Source organism: Octodon degus, unplaced genomic scaffold, assembly GCF_000260255.1.
Source record: "Octodon degus isolate 3935 unplaced genomic scaffold, OctDeg1.0 scaffold00342, whole genome shotgun sequence".
Taxonomy (NCBI): Eukaryota; Metazoa; Chordata; class Mammalia; order Rodentia; family Octodontidae; genus Octodon; species Octodon degus.
In genome coordinates, this window is record NW_004524918.1 from 404,940 (window position 1) to 427,300 (window position 22,361).

The window sequence follows — 22,361 nt, forward strand, 5'->3', positions numbered from 1 at the left end:
CTGAGTTCAATCCTTGATTCCGGAAAAAAAAAAAAAAATCCATGCCACTGCCTCAATATTTGACTGCCTTGAGGTTTTTTTTTCAAGATTAACTAGTCTGCTGTCCTTAATCTAAATCTCAGGCAAAGTCTCTGGACAGGAGCAAAATATAGACAAGCTTTTTGCCAAGCCATAATACAAATCATCCACAGTCCAACAACCAATGCTGTCCTTCTTGCCAGCAGAAACCTCCCTAGCATGATCATTATAGGCAGGCTTTTTATTAGTCTTTTGGTCTTTTGAGCCCTGACCAGAGTCTCCCATATAGAGCAGCTTAAGGTATTTTAGCTCTTTACTAGTAAGGGACCTTTTTAAACCTTTTTATCTTTCCATGAACTATTCCCAAAAGTTTATAATCTACATTGTCAAGTAGAGTCGCAGCAACAACCACACTCCTGGTACCAAATTTTGTCTCACTTACTTTTTACTAGTTGCTGGGACAAAATACCTAACAACCAAATTTAAGGAAGGAAAGGATTATTTAGCTCCCAGGTTATGGAGGTTTTAGTCTATATTTGGCAGGCTCCCAGGCAGAGTGGCACATGGCAGAGAGTAGCAGTTCATAGCAGCAGAAAACTAGCGAAGAAGGGCTGGCCAGATAGCTTAGTGGACTAAAATGCCTGCTTAGGCAGACCCAGGGACCAGGGTTCAATCCCCAGTGTGCCATTCAGCCCCACCCCCGGGGCATGCTGAGACAGTGATTGAGACTGGCATGGTGGTGTGCACCTCTAATCCCAGTGCTTGGGAGGCTGAAAACAGAAGGATCATTACGAGGCTGATCTGTGTATTATAGACCCTGTACTAAATACTTTTAAAAAAAGAAAGAAAAGAAAAATAGTGAAGAGCAAAGGGAAGGGCAGCAGCTAAAGCTTCTATCCAGCCTTTCTCCCCTCTCTCCTCTCCTTATACTGTAAACCAGCTACCCTGGGGCTGGGGTATAGAAGTCACACAACTTCGATGCCCTGCTCTTGCACAGGATGAGGATATTTATAAACCAAGAATCTTGGCTCTTGGCTCTCTGCTGAATCACTTAATTAAACTTCTAAATTTCTCATGCTGACTCAATGTATCAATCAGTACAATGACCCAACAGGAAAAGACAAGAAAAGGAATTTTTTGTGCTCAATTGTGACAATCTCAATTGTGATCATCAGTGTAGCCAGGCAAGGGTGGCATGACCCAACACGGGCCTGGATGGAGCAGAAGACAATTTCTGTCCACTCCTAGTTCCTTCCCTGCCTGGAATGGGTGTAGGAAAATCCCAGAATTCCACAGTCAAGTTTCAATGTACTCTGACAATGAATAACATTGAGCCTGTGAATAACCAAACCCTGCATGAACATGGTGAGAGCTTACCAACCACTCCAAGCTCAGTCGCAAACATCAGTGCAATCCCAATGGGAAGACCAATCACATAATACCCAACGGCGTTAACAATGGCTCCAATCTTCTGGTTTCCTGTTCCCCTCAGGATGCCACCACTTGTACACTGCAGGCAGGTAACATTCTATCAGTGTGAGCATTGCTGGGGTTCTGAAAGACCCCCACACACACCAGATCACAGACCTACCACTTCAGGGTACTCAAACTTAAAAATTGATAACCAAGTGACAGTGTTCTGCAGAGATGAGCATGATAATAATACTCCTACTATGCTCTCTCCCCACTTGAAATGTATCATCATTGTGAGAGATACATAACACAGGTCATGCAAGTGCTGAAGGGACTTCTGCAAATACGTACGGCAAGACCTTCAAAGAGGTGGGACACGGCATAAATTGGGACCACCTGAGCCACCAGAGCAATGATGTCTCTGTTCAGAAAAAAAAAGCACATGATGATTAGCGGGAACAAATGTATGGAAAAGAAAAAATTCATTTTCTCAATAATGGGACTCCACTTCTGTCCTTCCTCAGCATGGACATGTGTTCTGGTCAAGAGTCAGCACAGGGACATTTCTACAGCTGCTTGACCCACAGAGGAAACCAACTGTATGTTGTACTTCATGTCTTGTAGAAAAAATACATAGTCTGTTTGATCTATTTGTAGAGCAATTAAATATTAGGAACCCCTACCCCCAAATTAAAATTTAGGTTATACTGCCATCCTTCTTTTAACATTGGTCCCTTGGGGCAGGCCAGTGTGTTCCAGCCGCAGATGGAGCATTACAGACTAAGAGTTAAGGTGCTCTCCATGAAGGCTGAGCATGATGGAAGCCCTGAGTTTCATCCCCTGTGCTGGGGGTAGCGGTGCTCCCTGTGGAACCCAGCTGTAAACTGTGAGGGCCACAGAAGTCTCTTGCAGAATTAATTGTCCTTGGTACCTAGAAATGGGCCCTAACTCCTGATGGTAAACACTTGGATTTCAATGCTTACTCGTGATGGGAAATGAGCAAAGCTATAGCACTGACCTGGGGAGATAAAAACTTCATTATATTCTTGAGTAGATTGGTCACAAGTAAACCTAGATCAATATCTGGCAGTATTTTTTTCCCAGTACCAGAGATTGAGGGCTGACCAAATAGCTCAGTGGATTAAAGCGCCTGCAAGCAGGCGCAGGGGCCAGGGGTTCAATCCCCAGGCCTGCCATGCCGGCCCCACCTCTGGGGCACGCTGAGACCGCAATTGAGACTGAGAGTGGCAGCGCGTAACTGCAATCCCAGCTCTTGGGAGGCTGTAAACAGGAGGATCGCTACAAGTCCAATCTAGTAGTGAGACCCGAAACACCCTGTAGACCCTTCCCTAAAAAATACAAAAGAAAAAGAATTTGATCCCAGAGCTCTGTGCATGCTAGGCAATTGTTCTACCCTCAGCCTTTTTATGTTTTAGTTTTCTTTGGAGACAGGGTTTCATTAAGTTGCCCAGGCTGGATTTGACCCTCCTGCCTCGTCCTCCTGGGTAGCTGAGACTATGGGGGTGTGCCCAGCTAATAAATATTGAGTGAATGAATAAATACGTAATCTAGCACTGAACATGATAAAAAAAAAATAATTGCTTCCCCTCCAAGGGTAATTTAATTTTTGTATAGGTAATGCGCACAAACAGCTAAAGAAATTGAATGATAAGAAAAGGAGAGGGAAAAGCACTGACGCCTCCAGTGTCCTGGGCCAACTCACTGCCATCCTGTCCCCCGGGAATAATATTTACTGGTTTTGAAATTTGTCTAGTGTTTATGAAATATTTGAGCAAGTAGAATGGATATTCTCAACTTCCCCTCCACACTCCACCCTTCATACATAGCATTCTCTACGTGGTATTCTACCTTCTGTTCTGGATTTTTATTTTAGTGCTGGGCATGGAACCCAGGACCTGGTGTACAGTAAGCAGGCACCCTGCTCCTGAGCCACACTTGCATCTCCTTACCAGTATTTTTGATTTTTATGTCAATGCGAGCAAGAATGTCTGTGGTTTTCTTTTCTATGTGCAAATTTCATCAGTTTTCATACCACTATCATTTGCTTCATAAAAATAATGTGAAAGTTTTCTGTTCCTTTGCTCTGTCTACAACAGATGTCTTTGGATGTAACTATTGATCATTCACTTGGTGTATGTTTGTGGTATTGAGAATTGAACTCACAACCTCGTGCTTGCCAGCCAGGTGCTGTGTTACTGAGCTATATTCCCGGCTGGATATGACTATGTATGTATTAATGATTTGATAATATCCTTTTTTAGGACCCTCTGGAATTGGTGCTTGGGCACTTAAAAACTTTACTTTTTAAGGAAATCACTTTATTTAGACCTTTTCTAAGTAAGTTTTGATCCTAAAATGTTATCTATTTCTTTCCATTTTTAAAAAGTTCCTTGGAAAAGAAATAGCTGTAGCTCAGTTCCACAAGTGATGCCTAGCCACCAGTAACTGTCACGGTCATTATGCATGTCCACAACACACTAGAACTTTGTGCGATATCCTATCCTCAAACTGTTAGAAGTGCTGCTCATTTACTTGCCATTCCAGTATTTATCTTATGTTTTACTCTTAGTACTTCTTTGCTATCATGAAAACTTTTTCTTAGTTCAATTGTTTTGAAACATTTAATTTTCTGAATATTGCTTAATCTTAATTTTTGCTCTAAGATTTATAGTGTATCTTTGACTTACAATTTATTTAAAAGACATTGTATGATATCTTTTCCTAGTATTAGAAACTTTAAAAAGTATATTTCCATTTTCTGTTGACTTTAAAAAAAAACAGAAGTTTGTACCTATGTTGTTTACTTATTATTTTTTGCCTATATCTTGTAATATGAGAAACTACTTTGGCAGTAACAATATACAATGTACTAACCATTGTTACTCTTCTAAAAAAAAATAAAATAAAAGTACCTTGGAAAAACTTGTGCAAATTGGTCTCTTGGAAGAGTGTGTGTGTGTGTGTGTGTGTGTGTGTGTGTGTGTGTGTGTGTGATGCTGAGGACTGATCCCAAGAATACCCTACACTGAGTACCTCCTCATCTTATTTTATTTTTTATTTTGAGACAGGGTCAAATTTGAGGTCCTCCTGACCTTCTGCCTCCTCCTCCAAATTGCTGGAATTATACATTGGTGCCATCAACGCACCCAGCTTGTCTGTCCAGATTTTTAGAAACTGGTTGTGCTTTGTAGTAATGTACTCCCCTCTTCTTGGTATAGAGATGTCTTCTCCCTCTGCCGTAATTAGTTGAAGCAGTGTTTCTTTAAAAAGAAACATTTCTTTTCTTCTTCTTTTTTTTTTTTATTTTTGATTTTTGATACAGAGTCTTGCTACACAGTTTAGACTTGTAATGATCCTCCTACCTCAGCCTCCCCAGCGCTGGGATTATAGGTGTGCACCACCATGCCCAGTTCCAGGGCCAGCATGGCATGAGGTACCAAAGATCAAACTTGGGACCTTGCGCTTGCCAGGCAGGCGCTCAGACCACCAAGCTATCTCCGCAGGCTGCAATGCCTCATGTTATTTCACTGATTTTTCTGGTTTCTCTTAGAAACCAGAGTGCTGAGTGACAGCATATGGTTAGCTGGAGTGTGATCACAGAATGAACTTACACAAACGTACACAAATCCACTGAGGAAACCAACTGCATGTTGTACTTTGTGACTTACACAAACCCAGATGATGCAGCCTACTGTACACCCAAGTCATATTGTATATATGCATCTGTGTGTTGTACAGCCTAGGGCCTCAACAGCTGTGGTGAACAACACAACACAACATCCAATCAAGCATAAGGGACACAATAAATAGGTGTAAGGGGCTGCTGGTGCTGTACTACCACATACCACCTCACAGCACACAGGTTTTTATGAGTTGGAGAACATTCTAAACTAACAATTAAACAACTATTAAACCATGAACAATAAGTAAGTACCAATTACCATGCATGGTACCTAAATCCAAATGCTGTGCTTTCATACAACTGGCAGTGCAGGCTGCTACACTAGAGTCACCACAAATATGTGCCCGAGGCACTGACTGTGAGGGTGTGGACACGACAGCATGACCAGGTGATAGCCCAGGACTTTTTCAGCCCCATTATAACCTTATAGGCCGACTGCCCTATATTCAGTCCATCATTGACCCAAAGATGTTGTGTGTGATACTAATTTGATTCTTTAGTTTCCTACGTCCTCTAATATTAAAGATACAATATGTGAGGCTTTTTCTTTCATTTTTCTTCCTGTTCAAAGTGAGTAGATTAGTAATACACGCCCGCCACATTCCCATTGGAAACATCACTGTGTCCTGGAGCTCAGGATACCTTCTAACTCCCTTTGAAAAATGGGGACTCTCTGGGCTGCCTTCCCTACTCAGTCTGAGCTGGGAAATCTGTAGCAGAATGGCGGAGACCGAAAAACAACCACCCATCACCTAAAGACAAATAAGTGAAGAATAAACTGTGAAACTTAATTCTTTCCACTCTACTGGCTTCTTACATCCCTAAAGAAAATGACACTTTGCATTCTAAAATTGTTAATAAAGATATTCCAAATAAAAACTGAGCCCATGTTTTGTTTTGTTTTTTGAGACAAGTTCTCACTATGTAGCTCAGGCTGGCCTTAGAGTTGTGATCCTCCTGCTTCATCCTCCTGTGTGCTGGGCTCTTGTTTCTACATAGCCAGAATATGATGCTGTCCTCTTGGAAGAAACAAAAGCTATCCTCAGGGCACAGAAAGGATTTATCATACACAAAAATTCTTCAGCAACACTACTGATGCCCCATCAAATTTGCCTTTGAGATAGCGAATCAGTTCCCACCTCTAACCTGTCCCTCCCAAGCAACATCCGTGGAGCTTCTGATCTTGCGAATGACCCAGAAACCCCTCCAAGGTGCAGCTGTCCCAGGGCTTCCCCATGACAGCATCTACTCACCTTAACCTTTTTTTTTTTTTTTTTTTTTTTTCTTTCCCAGAACCCGGGATTGAACTCAGGCCCTTGCGCTTGCCAGGGAAGCACTTAATCTACTGAGCCATCTCCCCAGCCCGTAACCATTTTTATACCACAGATTTCACATTTCAAGAAAATCCCAGCACTCAGCCAGGTATGGTGACCCACATTTGTAATCCCAGCACTGAGGCAGGAGGACGGCAAGTTCAAGCCCAGCCTCGGCAGTTTAGTGACCAAGCAAGGCCCTATCCCAAAATTCTTTTTAAAAAGGCTAAGGATGAGCTCAATGTGAAGGCACCAAGTTTAATTCTCCCACATTGCAAAATGAGAAGAAGCTGAAGAAGGGAGAAAGGATCAAGAAGGGGGAAAGGGAAAAGGAGAAGAAAAAGGAGGAAGTGAAAATGAAGCAGAACATCCCAGAACTCACCTGTTGGTAGTGAAAATGTACCCCACAACGTCCTTACAGCCTAACAGCAGGACACAAGAGATTGCAGCAAAGAGCTCTGGAAGTACAGGGGCAGGAGAAATGGCTCAGTGAACAAGGTATATTATCGTTGGCTATCGAATGTCCCCCACAGGCTCATGTGGCGAAGGCCTGGCTCCCAGCGCAACAGAACTCAGATGCGGGGCTGGTGGGAAGCAACTGGATTCTGAGAGTTCTCACCTCTCTTTAACAGTGTTACTTGGAGGCTGTGAACACTGTGAGACGTGAGGCTAGCTGGAGGAGCACGTCACTGGGGACAAGCCTCTGCAGGGTGTGTCCTGTGCTCCTCGCCTCCTCTCTCTGCTTCCTGGCTGAGCAGCTTTGTTTTTTGTTTTTTGTTTTTTTTAATTTTAGGGAAGGTCTATAGGGTGTTCAGGGGCTCACTACTAGATTGGACTTATAGTGATCCGCCTGTTTACAGCCTCCCAAGAGCTGGGATTACAGGCACTCACCACCATGCCCAGTCTCAACTGCCATCTCAGCGCTCCCCAGGGGCGGGGCCAGCACGGCAGGCCTGGGGACCGAACCCCTGGCCCCTGCCCCTGCTTGTAGGCACTTTAATCCCCAGAGCTATTTGGCGGGCCATTAGGTGAGCAGCTTTGGTCCACAGTGAGCTCCCAGTCATGGTTTGCAGCTTCCCCTCAGGCCCATAGCAGTGGGGCCAAGCAACCATGGACTGAAACCATGAGCCAAAATAAGATTTCCCTCCTTTAAACTGATTTTCTCAGGCACTTTGTCACAGCACTGCACGGCTGACTAGCAAGGTCTGAGGAAATGGGGAGACTGCATGCACCACAAGGCTTATACAAATGGCTCTCAGCACCTGTGAGCAGCACGGCAACCACCGAGGATTTCTTCGCCTGTTCGATGTTTCCAGCACCCAATGCGTTTCCTACCCGGACGTTGACAGCCACACTGAAGCCTGTAGGGATCTAAAATGAAAAGGAAACCTACAACAGCAAAACTGCAGGGTGAGAAGGTGGCACAGGGAGCAGCCTCATGCTTAGCACCTTCCTGGCAAAGCTCGATCCCCCAGGCTCTGAAGACTCATTTGCAATTTATCCCCTTAGTCCAGCCGGGAGCCACCAGGGCAAATAGGAAACCTGGATCCCAGGTCATGATGCTAATCATAGACCAGGCATTTCTGCGTATCATTCAAGCGCTGTCGTGAAAGAACACTTGCACGTCAAAAAGTCTGGGTTCCAATTTTGACACAAGTACTTATCCTTATCAACTGTGTGCCTCTGGACAAGTTACTTCACCTTCTGGACAGCCACTGTTTTAGCTGTAAACAGGCTTTACTCACAGGACCGACCCCTAAAGTTGTTGTGGGCTTTACCAAGTCTATATGTGCCAACTGCTTCAAAAGTGCCTCCCACTAGGCAATGCTCAATAAAGATTTGCCCATTATCTATAAATTTACCACTTGAATAATAAAGAAAAAGTTTCACCATTCACTTGAACATGAATGTTGCCTTATAGTCAGAAGAATTGAGCACAAGTTTAAAGAAAATCTGACATATGGACTAGGGAGATAGCTCAGTAGGATAAGCACTTGCCTGGCAAGCGCAAGGTCCTGAGTTCAATCCCCAGTGCCGAGAGAGAGAGAGAGAGAGAGAGAGAGAGAGAGAGAGAGAGAGAGACAGAGACAGAGACAGAGAGACAGAGAACAAAGAAAGAAAGAAAAGAAAATCTGACATACAGATTGAAGATTATAAAAAAACCAAAATGGAACGCAGGGACTGGGTTTGATCCCCAGCATGCGCTGTCGGCCCTGCCCCTGGGGTGCACTGAGATGGTGATCGAGACTGGGCATGGTGGCGCACACCTGTAACCCCAGAGTTTGGGAGGCTAAAATCAGGAGGATCACTATAAGTCAAATCTGTGTAGTGAGACCCTGTAGATACTGTAAAGAAAGAAAGAAAGAAAGAAAGAAAGAAAGAAAGAAAGAAAGAAAGAAAGAAAGAAATGGAAGCCTGATTCCCTGCCTGCAAGCTCACTATAGTGACATAGAGACCTCTCCCACCAAATGGCATCCTTACTACAAAAGGAAGAGACAAGCATGTACCTGGCAGGTACCACCTTAACTAAGCAACCAAGTAAATGTCATTAGAGATGGAAAAGTATGGGCTGGTAATATAGCTCAATGGCGTAAACAAGTGCAAGGTCCTGAGTTCAATCCCCAGTGCCACAAAAGGAAAAAAAAAAAAAAGTGACCAGGGGTTTGATCCCCAGCCTATAGGACCTGCCCTGCCCCTGGGGTTTGCTGAGCTGGCAATTGAGACTGGGCATCGTAGTACACACCTGTAATCCCAGCTCTTGGGAGGCTGTAAACAGGTGGATCACTATGAGTCTGATCTAGTAGTGAGACCCTGAACACCCTGTAGACCCTTCCCTAAAAAAATACAAAACAATAAAGAAAAAAAGAAACAGCAAATATGCTCACTAAGGTATTAATTCCAATGTTGAAACACTGGAAATTAAATATTCAACAATGGGGGGCTAGTTTAAAACTATACCAGGGGCCAGGGAGATAGCTGAGTAGAATAAGTGTCTGCCTGGCAAGGACAAGGGCCTCAATTCAATTCCCCATACCACAAGAAAAAAAAAAAACTATACCACACACAGTGGGGTACTAATGTTCCACTTAGAAATTTTGATTTAGATGTAGTCTCTGAAGGCAGAGATGTAAATTTTTATGTAAATAAACATAAAAATTGAGAAATATGGCTTATAACATTCTACCAATGATAGAAAAAAAAAAAAACAAAAACTAAAAGCACAGTCCCACTAGGCATGGTGGTGCACAGCTATGATCTCAGCACTCAGGAGGCTGAGGCAGGAAGATGGCTGCTAGTTTGAGGCCAGCCTGTGCTACACAGTGAGTTCAAGGCCAGTCTGGACTTCACAGGGAAACACTTTTCAAAAAGACAAAAAAATAAAAAAGTGAAAAAGCACAGGCTCATAAGAGAATGATTCTTAAAGAAAATAGGAAATACTTGTTTTAAATATACCTAACATCATAAATATATAACATTTAAAGATATATATAGTATGCATATTATATATTTAATATATACCTATATATTATAAATATAACTAATGGATGATAGAATCTAAGCATTAATACCACAAAAAAACCCAAAAATATGCCGGCTTTACTCTCTCTCTCCATGTCTCAAATGCCCCTCTCTGATTTTATTGCTGTTTCATTTTGTTCTGCAGTGGTAGGCATACATCCCCGGGCCTCAAGTATGCCAGGCAAGGCCTCCACTACCAAGCTGTAGGCCCCAGCTCCCATCTTCGGTTTTGTTTTTGAAATGGTGCTTGCTATAGAGTCCTTCAGAATTCCTAGTTGATGTTTCCAGTAAAACAATTCTCAGAAAAGCCTCTAAGAGCTACAGCTCTTCTCTACAACATCGGAATGTCCTTCCTTTCCAAGGCTGACTCCAACCCATTGTGCACGCACATCTCATCCACGGCTCACTAGGAGCTGGTGGATGCCGGAGGCCACCAGGCTCTGGCCACTGTGTGTGGCACAGCTGGGAGCACTACATTCAAGCATCTGCTTGAGGTGCTGCTCTGCGGTCTTTTGAGTCGCTCTCTTAGGGGCTCCACTGTCCTGTAGCAAAGAGGCTTTAGGACAGGAGAGGAGCTGGCACAGTGACAGGCTTAGCTTAGCACTTATGGTACCCTAGTTCCACTTCACCTGGCCTCTTAAGACCTTTCTGTAGTGACAACTGAAGAAGATGATGAAAGTGTATGAAGGGGCTGGGGAGATGGCTAGTAGAATAAGCGCTTGCCTGGCAAGCACAAGGGTCTGAGTTCAATCCCCAGTTCCGCAAAAAAAGAAAGAAAGTGTGTGAAAACTACCAACTCTTTCAAATTTGAACTATGTTAGAGACAGAGAACCAGCAGATCCTGGGAATTTCTGCCCATCCCTGCCTGCAGCTCACAGGGAACAGCCAGCCGCACCACAAGGACCCTCCCTGCTCTAGACGACATTTTATTTTGGTCACTCATTTTGCAGATTACTCCTTGCAACATTAATGCCTGTGTTCACCTGCAGGACTCTCTCAGAGCTCAAGCAAGAAAAACATCAAGTGCATCTACGCAGCAGCTCCAGGATACTCACCATGTACATAATGACAGCCAGCTCATACACGATGGACTGTGCTCCCAGCTCCACAGTGCCGAGGACACCTGGTAAACAAAAACAGCTGACCCCGTGCTTCTGCACAGGCCCCCCACGTTGCCTTCAGTCATCCTACCGCCCGCACACGTACCACTCAGGAAGCTCCCGATCTCGTAGGCCCACCACTCAATGCACAGCATGAACATGCTGGGGATGGCCAGGTGCAGGAAGGAGGCCCAGTCCTGCAGGCACTCGAGGGACCAGCCTGCAGGCATGACGTACACATTTCCAACGTGTTGGGCCATGGGACTGCTGCTCAGCCCCAGGCAGACCCACATCCAAGATGAAAGAAGAGGCAGCATTTACCTCCCCAAGTGGCTTTATGCAGTTTTCTCCAGAGGATGTAGAGAAAGAGGAGAAGAGCCAGGGTGAACTGGGAAATGGTATTGGCCAGCGCAGAACCCCTGGAAAGGAGGGTGTCTGTAAGAACAGGTGCCTGTGCCCCAGAGCCTCCCTCCCTGTCAGAGAGGTACAGAGCTGTCCACCCATTGTGTGCTCTTCTTCTCACCCCTGGAAAAGCCACATGCAAGTCATCCCTCCTCCCTGCCCCAAGAGGAAACTGGACTCACATCACTCCAAGGTGTAGCTGATAGAGAAATATATAGTTGGCAAAGGCATTGACAAGGTTGGCTGCAATTCCAGTCACAATCTGGGGCAGAACGATTCCCTGGAACAAGAAGATACTGCAGGCCACACTTACAAGGATGTGCATCAGGCTCCAGCTCTGCCAGTGTCCCTGCACAAGGGGTGAACTGGGGATACCACATCCCTACTGCTCCCACCTTCTCGCTCTCCCCTCCTCTTCCTCCTCTCTTTCAAGCATGAAGTATGGAGCTGAGGCCACAGAGGGACACAGGAAGGATAAAAGGCAGCAGAGAAGGAAGAAAAGTGGCTCATCTGCAAGGATGGGTGCTGGCAGGGACAATATGTTTAAAGATGACACTGCAGATGATGATGGGTAGTGGATGGAAGCACAAAGCTATCTCCACCATACTGAAATTCAGAAAACTGGCTTAAGAAGGCCTTGTGAAACCAACATTCCTTTCTGGGAAGTGGAGCAGACTCTGTCAGAGCTAACTCTGAGAGGTAGGGGCAGGAGAAACACCTGGTCTGTTTGGAATCTCCAAGACATAGGGACTGTCTACATAGAGCTTAATCCCAGAGCACTTACCGTATTCATCTTTTGCAAGTTTTGGGGTTCTGTTTGTTTTGTTTTTACTGATGAGTGAACCCAGGACTTTTGCACTAGGTTACATCTCCAGACACTTTTGTTTTGTTTTTGTTTTTGAGATAAGGTCTCATTAAATTGCTAAATTGCCCAGGCTGGGCTTGAACTTGCAATTGTCCTGCATCAGCCTTCCAGAGTACTGACATTACAGGCATGCACAACACCTGTCTAGCTTTACAGATTAAAGGAAAATAGGACTCGAGTCCATATCAGGATGAGCCTTGGCTGACCTCTTACATGGACCACTCATTTGGCAAGAGTTCCTGTTTAGTTTTCAGCAAGGGAGTCTGTGATCAGATTTACATTTCAGGCAGACAGCTCGGTGTAGGATGGACCCAAGGAAAAGCTGGCAGCAGGGAGACTAGTTAGGAGCCTAAGGAAATGATACCAAAGACAAATGACAGAAGATGAATTCAGGTAGTGATACAGCAAAAAAAAAAAAAGGAGGAATAGGTAGGACCTACAGGACCAGGAGACTGACCAACATAGGAGATGAAGACGAAGCCACAGGTCCAATGGGCCTACAAAGGACAGGTGACCGGAACAGAAAGTGGTGGAGGCCACTGAACTGAGAGACAGGAGGCAAGCAGCAGGTGTTTGGAGCAAGATGTACTGGCTGGGAATGTGTCATGCAGCAGTCTCCTAAGGACAGCTAGGAAGGAGGTTTGGAAGTCAGAGAGACAGATGGACAGCCATGCACACAGAGATAGAGACCAGAGGCAGATAAGGGGAAAGCTTTTCAGGGAAGATCCCAGGACGCACAGGGCCACCACCCTCCACTCCAGCAGCCTTTAGCTGTCCACCCGAAAGGCAAGGCCTGCCTGGGTCTCCTGCATCCTCTTTCGCCCTTATTCTCAGGTTGTTAACCTTCTCCACATAGCCAGCTGCTGCTTTTTGTCCTGCATGTAGTTACTGGCCAGCTGTCTCCCTAAGGAGGCCCCCACAGCAGAAAATTTGAGTTACAGTGCCACTTCCTCCCCTCCCATGGTCCCCCTACCACTGGCCATCTCCACCTACAAAGACCAGCCCATTCTCACACCTTTTAGTGCTCGGCCACAGTGATTCTCCCTCACGAACCTGCGTCATCCCCCAGTTTCCACAGCTCTCATCTCTGCCCAGCCCATCAGCTTGTTTCCTATAAACTGAAATCTCTAGCAGAGAGCACTAGGCTCTCCTCCACCACACCAGGCTCAGCATCCTAATGCCACCGTCCACTGTGGCCCCCACACCATGGCAGGCAATGCCCACCGTGTCCCCCACACCGTGGCAGGCACTGCCCACTGTGTTACCCGCACTGCAGCATCCTGCGCACTCTGCACGGCCCAGCCCTGTGAAGGGCCCTGTTGCTCCACTACCTGGAAGGCCCTTCTCCCCACCTCACCTCGGAAGCCACACCTGGTTACCACCTCCCGGGCCCTCTCAGCTCAAGGTGCTTCACTTCTAGGTCCTTCCCCTGGCCTTGAGATGAAGAATGTGAAGGGTTCCTCCCCACTTTGGTCCTCCTGTTAGCAATCCTGAGCCTGAGGGTAGTTCACCAAGTTGCTAGATAACTGATAGCCAAGAAAGAGACCCTACAGGATGCTTAGGACTCTCTCTGCTTCCAGCTAAGTTCTCAACTAAAACCACACAACCCAGATGAATCAAAAAGGCTAATTTCCTTTTCTCACCTATGTCAAGTTCAAGTATATAATATACACACCAATAAAGTATGTCAATGCTATTTTTATTAATATGATAATATCCTAAATTACAATGATTTTTTTTTTGTATTAAGCACAGTGTATACAGGGTATACAGGGTCTCACTGCATAGATCAGACTCGTAGTGATCCTCCTGTTTACAGCCTCCCAAGCTCTGGGATTACAGGCATGCGCCACCTTGCCCAGTTTCAATCGCTGTCTCAACGCACTCCCAGAGGCAGGGCCAGGACAGCAGGCCCAGGAATCGAACTTCTGGCCCCTGCACCTGCCTAAGCAGGTGATTTAATCCGCTGAGTTAATTGGCCAGCCCTAAAAGTTGAGAAGGAATTTTTTTTTTTTTTTTTTTTTTTTTTGGAGGTGAGGCTGGCTCAGGCTGCCTTAGTGGCAGGTGTGGTATGGCATGTGGAGCTGGGGATTGAACCACAGTCTTGCAACCCTGACTGGGTTTGCCCACGCAGGTGCTTAAACAACTGAGCTAACCAGCAAGCCCCCTAAATTACAATGATGAAGTAGGTAGGAAACTCCCTCCTTACCTTTCCTGGTATATATTCTGAAAAGTGTGGCAAGGACATTTGGCCTGGTCCTGCGTTGAGCTGGATTTGTCTAGAAGGACAGCCCATGTCCCACAGCATACACTAGAATCATATATCTGCACCAGGACCTCTGGGCCATGTGGGAAGAGTCCTGACTGACACTAGGTATCATTACAATTTGAACTTTTGTGTCCCCACTAGAGAAACTAAGGGCTTTCAAAAAGAGCTGAGCAACAAGGATGGCCCTCTGGGACCTGACAGGTGACTATAACCCTCAGCCCTCTGGAGATTAGACAGGCCTGCCTCCCTCCCTCCAGAGAGCCAAAGAACACAGCATCTCTGACGCTAATAAAGCCAATGACAATATTTCCAAGTAAGAACTGGATATGAATTTTCCAGAGCCAAAAATAATACTTTCACTCCCTCCTATCACTTAACGACCCTCTCCACGTCGAAGTCCTGTGCATACAACCTTGAAAACATATTTCAGTGGCTCTAAGAAGGCGAGCTCCTTCTACCCCAATTCCCTGACTCCTGGGTGTCTGCAGGGCCTCCACTCCCCAGGGTTCCCCCCAGGGAAAAGGACCACCCCCATTACCTGGTTGAGCAGGTATTTAACTTGTAATATGTAAAGAAAGGCTGCCTGTAAGAGAGGAAGAGGTGAACGTTAACAGTGCGGCCGGACACACATCAGTGAACTGGAGCCACAGCTGGCTTGTGCCATGACCAAGGCCTGGCTGCCCTTTGCTCCTGCACAGGGACACAGAGGCACCACACAAGTGTGGGGGTGGGCAGGGCATTTGTGGTCACCTCCCTTATGGAGGAATGTGATCCACCCTCCCCACCCAACCCCCTTCCCCACTGGCCAGTGGAAATGTAACTTTATTCAATACATGCAAGGACTTTCCTGGGAACTTCGAGATAAAACTCAGAGGACCCACACTTGTAAACCAGGATGCTGTCCTATTTGGTGGAACAATCAAAGAATATCACATTAGAAATATTTAAGGACAGTGCTGGGGTGTAACTAAGTGGGAGAGTGTTTGCTTCGAATGTGTGAGGGCCAGAGTTCAATCCCTAGCACCACAAAAACATATAAATAAATTTTAAAAAGTCTTTAGTTTAGGGAGAGAACACAATGCCAGTTATAAGGGCAAATGGTTATTGCTGTGGGCTGAATTATGTCTCCCAAATTCACACTTTGAAGCCCTAATACACACACAGGTGCCTATTTGGAGGTCCTTTTCTTTTCTTTTCTTTTCTTTTTTTTTTTTGGGGGGGAGATCTCTAAAGACGGGATCAAATTAAAATTAAAGAATCCTAACCTAACAGAATTGGTGCCTTTACTTCGTCACTTACTTATTATTTTAATTTTGAGGGTGGGTGGTACTGGAGATTGAATCCAGTCTTTGCACTGAGTTACATGCACAGTCTGAGAGTTTTTATTTTTTAATTTTGAGACAGGGTCTCACTTAAGTTACTAATTTGCCCCAACTAGGTTTGTATTTGTGATTCTTCTGCTTCAGCCTTATAGATTGATTGATTGATTGATCATTCATTCATTGATTTATTCATTCATTCATTTATAGTACTGGAGACTGAGCCCAGGGCCTCACACATGCTAGGCAAGTGCTCTACCACTGAGCTACACTCTCAGCCCTTCTTACTTTGAGACCGAGTTTCAGAGACAGAATTTTCACCGAGTTTCTCAGAGTAAAAAGAGGATGACCGTGTTACGTGGCAGCAAAAGGGCAGATACCTGCCTGCAAGCCAAGCAGAGACCACAGAGGAAAGCAACTGTGCCAACATCTTGACCTTAGATGTATGGCTTTCAGAGCTGTGAAGAAGTACATTTCTGTTGCTTAAGCCCATCAGCCTCTGGTGTTTAGATATAGAAGCCTCAGCAAACTAACTCATCTATGCTCTCCAACTGGGCAGACTTAGCTTTGGTAGTTCATTGACCATACATGACTGAGTGTCAAACATTAACACCCCCTGGTAGCTCCATGTGACCCCTCCAGCCCCCTGCAGCAGACACAAAAGTCTAAAGATCAAAGCAGCTCTGAGCTGGGTATGGTCCATAGTCTGGACTCATCTCCCCAGATGACCCCAAAGGGTTATCCAGCAGTGGCAATTTAAGACACTAGTCTCTTGAAAATGAATCATCTACCCTAGTGTTTGAGGGACAAATTGGTTATGGCCCTAATGGTCACAATTGAAACCATGTTTCCATGAAGAAGCTAATACATGTGTGTGAATCATGTAAGATTGAGCCAGACATGGGGCTCAGGGGTGTCACAGCCACTTTTTACCTACAGACCCCAAGAAGGGAGCCTGCAAATCCTTCAAAACTTACCGGAAGAGCTGGAATGAAGATCATGACATAGGCATGGGTAAGCCTGTATAATGAAAAGATAAAAATCACAATCAATGATGGAGGCCTCTCTATCATTATTTGAGGTATGGTTTAAACCCTAAAATAATAGTCTGGACTCTTCTCCCCAGAGGATCCCCAAGGGCCATCCAACAGTGGGAATTTAAGACAGTTGGCTCTTGCAATTGAATTACCCCACCCCCAGTGTTTCAAGGACAAATTGGTTATGTCCCTAATGGTCACAATGAAAACCATGTTTGCCTTTCGCCAGAGAGAGAAGCAGAATAAAATAAGTAATGACTGAAGGTGCCTTTTGCATTTTCCACTCTTTCTAAATAGATGGACTTAAATGACCAGAGCAAATAAGAAAGTTTATACAGAGTTTGACGTAACCCAAATTTGCTTTCTTGCTTTTCCAAGTCTTTGGGTGCAGGACAAGGTTTCTCAGCATTGCACTATGGCCAGAAAACTATTGGGAACTGTGCTGTACATCGCAGGATGTGTCGCAGCCCATGACCAGTTGTGATACCCAGAAATGCCTTCAAATGCTGCCAGATACCTCTGGGTTGGAGCTGCTGGTTTAGAGCAAGAATTTCTTAATTTTAAAGATTTTAACCCATTAAACAATGGGTCTCAAATGTGGCAGCTCACTGGAATCATGTGAGAGGCTCTGAAAGCTACTAATATCCAGGCCCTCCCCGTCAATGAATTAAAAGAGAGAAGAGGGCCTAGAGATACGGAGTAGGGCATAAAGCACCCAGATGATTTTAACACTAACCATGGTCAGGAATTACTATGAAAAATATAAAAAAACTACATTGACATACAGAAGATGTTAACAAAGCTATTTTGTTGTTATGGTTGTTTTTTTCTCCTGGTGCTGGGGATTAAACCCAGGGCCTCAGCATGCTGGGCAAGCATTCTACCTCTGAGCTGTGTCCTCAGTCCACCAGGAGTTTGAAAATCTAATTCTATTCAAAATTCTTTACCCTGGAAGTCCTCCAGAGGAGGAGAGTTCCAGATCTTATAAGCCAGATACAGGAACCACTAAGGCCTGGATGGGAGGGGCCAGCCTAGGAGAATTTATCCGCCAGCTTGGTGTCTGGCCTCATTTCTGTGCTGTGTAACTCTCAAAGGCTGAGCCTACATGCTGGTCTTTTGGCTGGAATGCCTGCGGAACCCGCCATGATGACCCTGTCTCACCTGGACACATCTGGATCCTGCCTGAAGAGCAGCAGGATGTGCTGGGTGTTGAGGAACAGTGCCCAGCACGGGATGCAGCACAGCAGCAGGATGAGCGTGCCCCTCTGCAGGATCACCCCCACGTACTTCAGGTTCTGGCTCCCATAAGTCTGAGATGCAATCAGCCAAAACAAGACCATTAGCACAGAAACAGCAAACCCCCATGGTCCCCCAGCCCAGAGCCTTCACGTGTGCCACTAGGTACCCTGAAAACTTAGCCAAATGCCTTAGGGAACAGGCATCCATGGCAAAAAATGATCAGAGGTTTAAGAATATGAGAAGCATTTAAAAAGCACAGGTGCCAGGGTCCCACTAAAATATATTCCAGATTGGGACTCAGCATCATTTTTAAAACTTCCCCCCTGTGGCCCTAACTTGTAGTCAGATTGCATAAACTGCAAACTTGCTAGAAATGTGATTTCTGGGGCAGAAACTTTTAAAGCAGAAACTTGGGGCCAGGGCCAGTGGTGCGAGAAGACAACTCTTACAGCCTTACAGGAGCCACGTTGTGCACATGTCTTCCACCTTTGTGCTGCGAGACCTCTCTGTGGCACCTTCGGGTCAGCCATAGGGGCAAGGCTTACACCACTGCATGAGCAAACACAGAGGCTGCTCAGCTCTGGATGGACAGCCTTATACTCTTTTGACCCTAAGGTGGTACCAAAGGGATACGAATTCAGTAGAAAGAAACTGAACTTTGAATTGTGACTTTGAATCCCGCTTGCGCTAGCAGTACAGAAGGTCCTCCTCTCACAGAAAGCTGGGTGGTGACAGCAAACCACAGCCCCCAGGCAGCCACCCAATCACAATGGGAACCGCTGATGCACTACAATATTCTGTTGCTAAGCCAGGATCTTCCACAGGCTAAGCCAGGGTGTTTCGTAGGTTAAGTATATTGAATGAATTTTTGACTAAAACTATCTTCAGCTTAGGAGAGGTGAGTTGGTCTGTCACCCCACCTTGAGGGACAAAGCCTCAGTATACAACTCAGAATGTTTCCCTCCCACTCCTGCCCGCCTCTCCTCAGCAAGCATGTTAAACACCCAGCATCACCCAGAGCGGGGGCCCAGGTGACAAGCCCTCGAGGGGTTTTGATGCAGGCTCAGGTGTGAGAACCACGAGACTACAGCAACTAAAACATGAGTGATAGGAAGAACTTTCACAAACTGTCCCCTGCTTGGTTAAAATGTAGTACAGAGCAGTCATCAGACCTACAGTAGCTCGCAAGGCTGAAAGAAACCCACTCATATTGCAAAGAATGCAGGTAAGGAGAGCTGAAGTTGAGGGCTGACTCTCCCTCCTAGTAGTGGGGTCCTTCCTTCCACCTACTTTCAGGAGATGTCTGGGGCTGCTGTGAAAATGTGGCCACTTCCATTTACCTGGGAGATGAGGGTGTCGCAAGCAGAAGATAAGCCATGTCCCACAGAAATGCCAGTGATGTTGATAATCTGGAGATAAACCAAATAAGCCAGAGTTGAAAGGACAGGAAGGCCGGCTCTCTACTGTGCCGTGCTCCTCCATCAGCATTAACAAGCTGATTTAATCACCTGTGTGAAGGCCTGGAGTCCCTGCTTATGTTCATTGGGCCTACCTTGAAGGACACACACAAATTCTGCAAGGGACAAAAAATCTAGGTAGGGTTATCACACAACCTTCTTGTGTTTTTAAATTTTTTTGTCCTCCAGCTCTGAGGGTCAGGAACTATTCTGGACACTGATTTGGATCTAGGCCTTCACCATTCCATGCCCTGCCCAGATTAGGGTTCGGTGAGATTGACAGGAGTGGGGCATGGATGAGCTGGTTCCTCTTGGTAATGGCAGATTTTGAGTCCCCTCCTACAGTTTCCTTCCCCCAGATATGGGACCACAGAGGAATCAGAGCTCCACAGATTATAAGTCACATGATGTGGCCAACAGACTAACACCCCCGAATGATGTCCCCATTCTAACCCCTCGAACCTTGGAACCTGCGGTCACACAGCAAAGGAGAATTACTTAAGACTGCAGTCCTGCAGCATCTTGACATTAAACCCAGTGAAACCCAGTTCAGGCTTCACTGAGATAGTTTTAAGGCACCCAGTTGTGCTAACCTGTTACAGAAGCAGGAAGAAACAGGTAAATACAACAGGCAGCTTTCGCTCAGCCACTAGCAAGTCTCCTACCTACCGCAATTGCCAGTGTGACGGCATCCAGTTCCAGCTTGCCCAGGTGGCCGCAGAATACAGAGCTGATGAAGCTGATCAGGAACACCATGAGCTGGGCCAGGAACTGGGAAGAGAGAGGGCTAGGAGAGATGAGTGCCAGCCACACAGTCCCGGGAGCAGCGCAGTGCCTGCCCCAGCCACCCCCAGGGGGAAGTAAGGACACTCCGAGTGTCAGGCAGCCACTTCCAGCTTCTATGGGCGAGCGGACAATTTCTCAGGGATTCCATGAAACAATAAAATGCTTGTCCGCAAGGAGTAGGTCAGACTCCATTTTTTAACCTTTAAAAAATATTTCAATTGGCATACAATAATTTATATGCTTGTGGTATATCAACACAGTGTACCCTGAGTGATAAGGAGCCCAGGGTAAGTGGCACAACTATCACCTTCGATATGTATTGCATTGGGAACATTCAAAATCTTCACTGGCAACTTTGAAGCATGCAATTAATTGTTGTCAACTGTAGTTATCCTACTGGGTGAGAAAACATCAAAAATTCACTCTGGCATGCTGAGGCTAAAGGGTCTCAAATCCAACCCCAGCTTAGGCAGTTTAACAAGTTGGTGAGACCTTGTCTCAAAATTTAAAATAAAAAAAAAAAGGCTGGAATGTAGCTCAGTATGAAAGCCCTTAATTCAACCCCCTCTACCACAGAAGTTGTTCCTCCAATCAGTTGTACCCCTATACTCAGTAACTAGCTTCTCTCCACCCCCAAGCCTCCACAAAATTGTATTTTTGAGAACATCCCAGTCTTTGGGATATGCGTTTCACTTTAACTTCTCACACCAAAGATCACATTGTTTCTTCTGAAGTTTCCAGAAGCTGCATTCTTGGAAAATCCCCTTGTTATCCCAGATTCCTAGTGCAGATTCTCATACAAAGAAGATGGACTGTAACTCACCTCAAGATATTCCACAACTATGAGGTGGTGGGTAGGGACATCATCACCCAACTAGAAGGCCAGTGAGATCCAAGCGTCCTGGGGAAATGCTACCAATCTGCCTAGTACGTCTAGTTCTTTAATTCTATGAAGGCTCAGATACTAGTGCAAACTCAGGTTCCGGAATACTGAGCCTCTCTTCTAGTGACTACTATGAATTGTTGCACAGTTAGATACTCAGCTTGTTTCCTGAGGTTAATTTAAATCCCTTTTCTGCTTCCCCATCTGCTAGACCCAGGCAGTCCAGTATCTTGCTCCAGAGGGGCTATTGGCCCAAGAGAGGATTCATCTGATCCCCACTGCCTAGGAGGAGAGAACAGTTGCCTGAGGATTTGTCCCCCACAGGGCCCTTTCCAAGGCTGATGTGCCAGGGTGGTGACCTTGCTGCTGCTCCAGCTTCAATGCTACTTCACACAGCCTTCAAAGGACATGGGCTCCTCTGTGCTGAGCTCAAACACGCCTCCTTCTTGGGCTTCAGTAGTCCAGCTCCCGTGCTGGCCTTCACCTGACCCATGCATAGCTTGTCTGCCCATGCTGCTGCTGCCCCAAAATTGCCACAGCAGGAGCTAATTAGGCATTGAGTAGGCCCCCAAACTATGACAGAATAGTTTTTTTTTTCCTTCCTCAGAATCCACATCAGAGACAAAGTTTTCAACTCTGGCGATGGACCCAGTCCTTCAAAAACTGAAGTGGCCAGGCACAGTGGTGGGTGGCTATAATCCCAGTGACTAGGATGCTGAGATAGGAGGGTCCCACGTTTGAAGCCAGCACAGGATAAATAGTAAGGCCCTGACTCAAAAGAAAACAAGGAATGACCAAAAGAGGAGTGGCCTGCTCCTAACTCTGTGTGCATGATGCCCACACAAAAGCAAGGGCATATCTTTGTTGCATCAGTTCCCAACCCCAGACCCAGGTGTCTCTCTCCCTCCTACAATTGCCTTTTTTTTTTTTTTTTTTTTTTTTTTGGAACTGGGGATTGAACTCAGGCCCTTGTGCTTGCCAAGGAAGCACTTATTCCACTGAGCCATCTCCCTGGCTCCTCTCCCTCATACAAAACTG

General features: G+C 45.8%; 1 protein-coding gene across 1 annotated transcript in view; it reads right to left on the reverse strand.

The window, feature by feature from the left end:
- LOC101590727 (multidrug and toxin extrusion protein 1) overlaps positions 1-22,361 on the reverse strand; it is a 53,629-nt gene that overhangs the window by 23,602 nt on the left and 7,666 nt on the right. The window contains exons 2-14 of the mRNA XM_012513152.2: positions 20,324-20,425; positions 19,538-19,606; positions 18,120-18,268; positions 16,899-16,941; positions 15,141-15,185; positions 11,651-11,748; positions 11,388-11,485; positions 11,173-11,286; positions 11,022-11,089; positions 7,710-7,818; positions 6,830-6,905; positions 1,783-1,852; positions 1,396-1,528 (exon numbers count right to left, since the gene is read on the reverse strand). Of these exons, the coding sequence (XP_012368606.1) occupies positions 1,396-1,528; positions 1,783-1,852; positions 6,830-6,905; positions 7,710-7,818; positions 11,022-11,089; positions 11,173-11,286; positions 11,388-11,485; positions 11,651-11,748; positions 15,141-15,185; positions 16,899-16,941; positions 18,120-18,268; positions 19,538-19,606; positions 20,324-20,425 (1,174 nt within the window). The remainder of the gene's footprint in view (positions 1-1,395; positions 1,529-1,782; positions 1,853-6,829; positions 6,906-7,709; positions 7,819-11,021; positions 11,090-11,172; positions 11,287-11,387; positions 11,486-11,650; positions 11,749-15,140; positions 15,186-16,898; positions 16,942-18,119; positions 18,269-19,537; positions 19,607-20,323; positions 20,426-22,361) is intronic.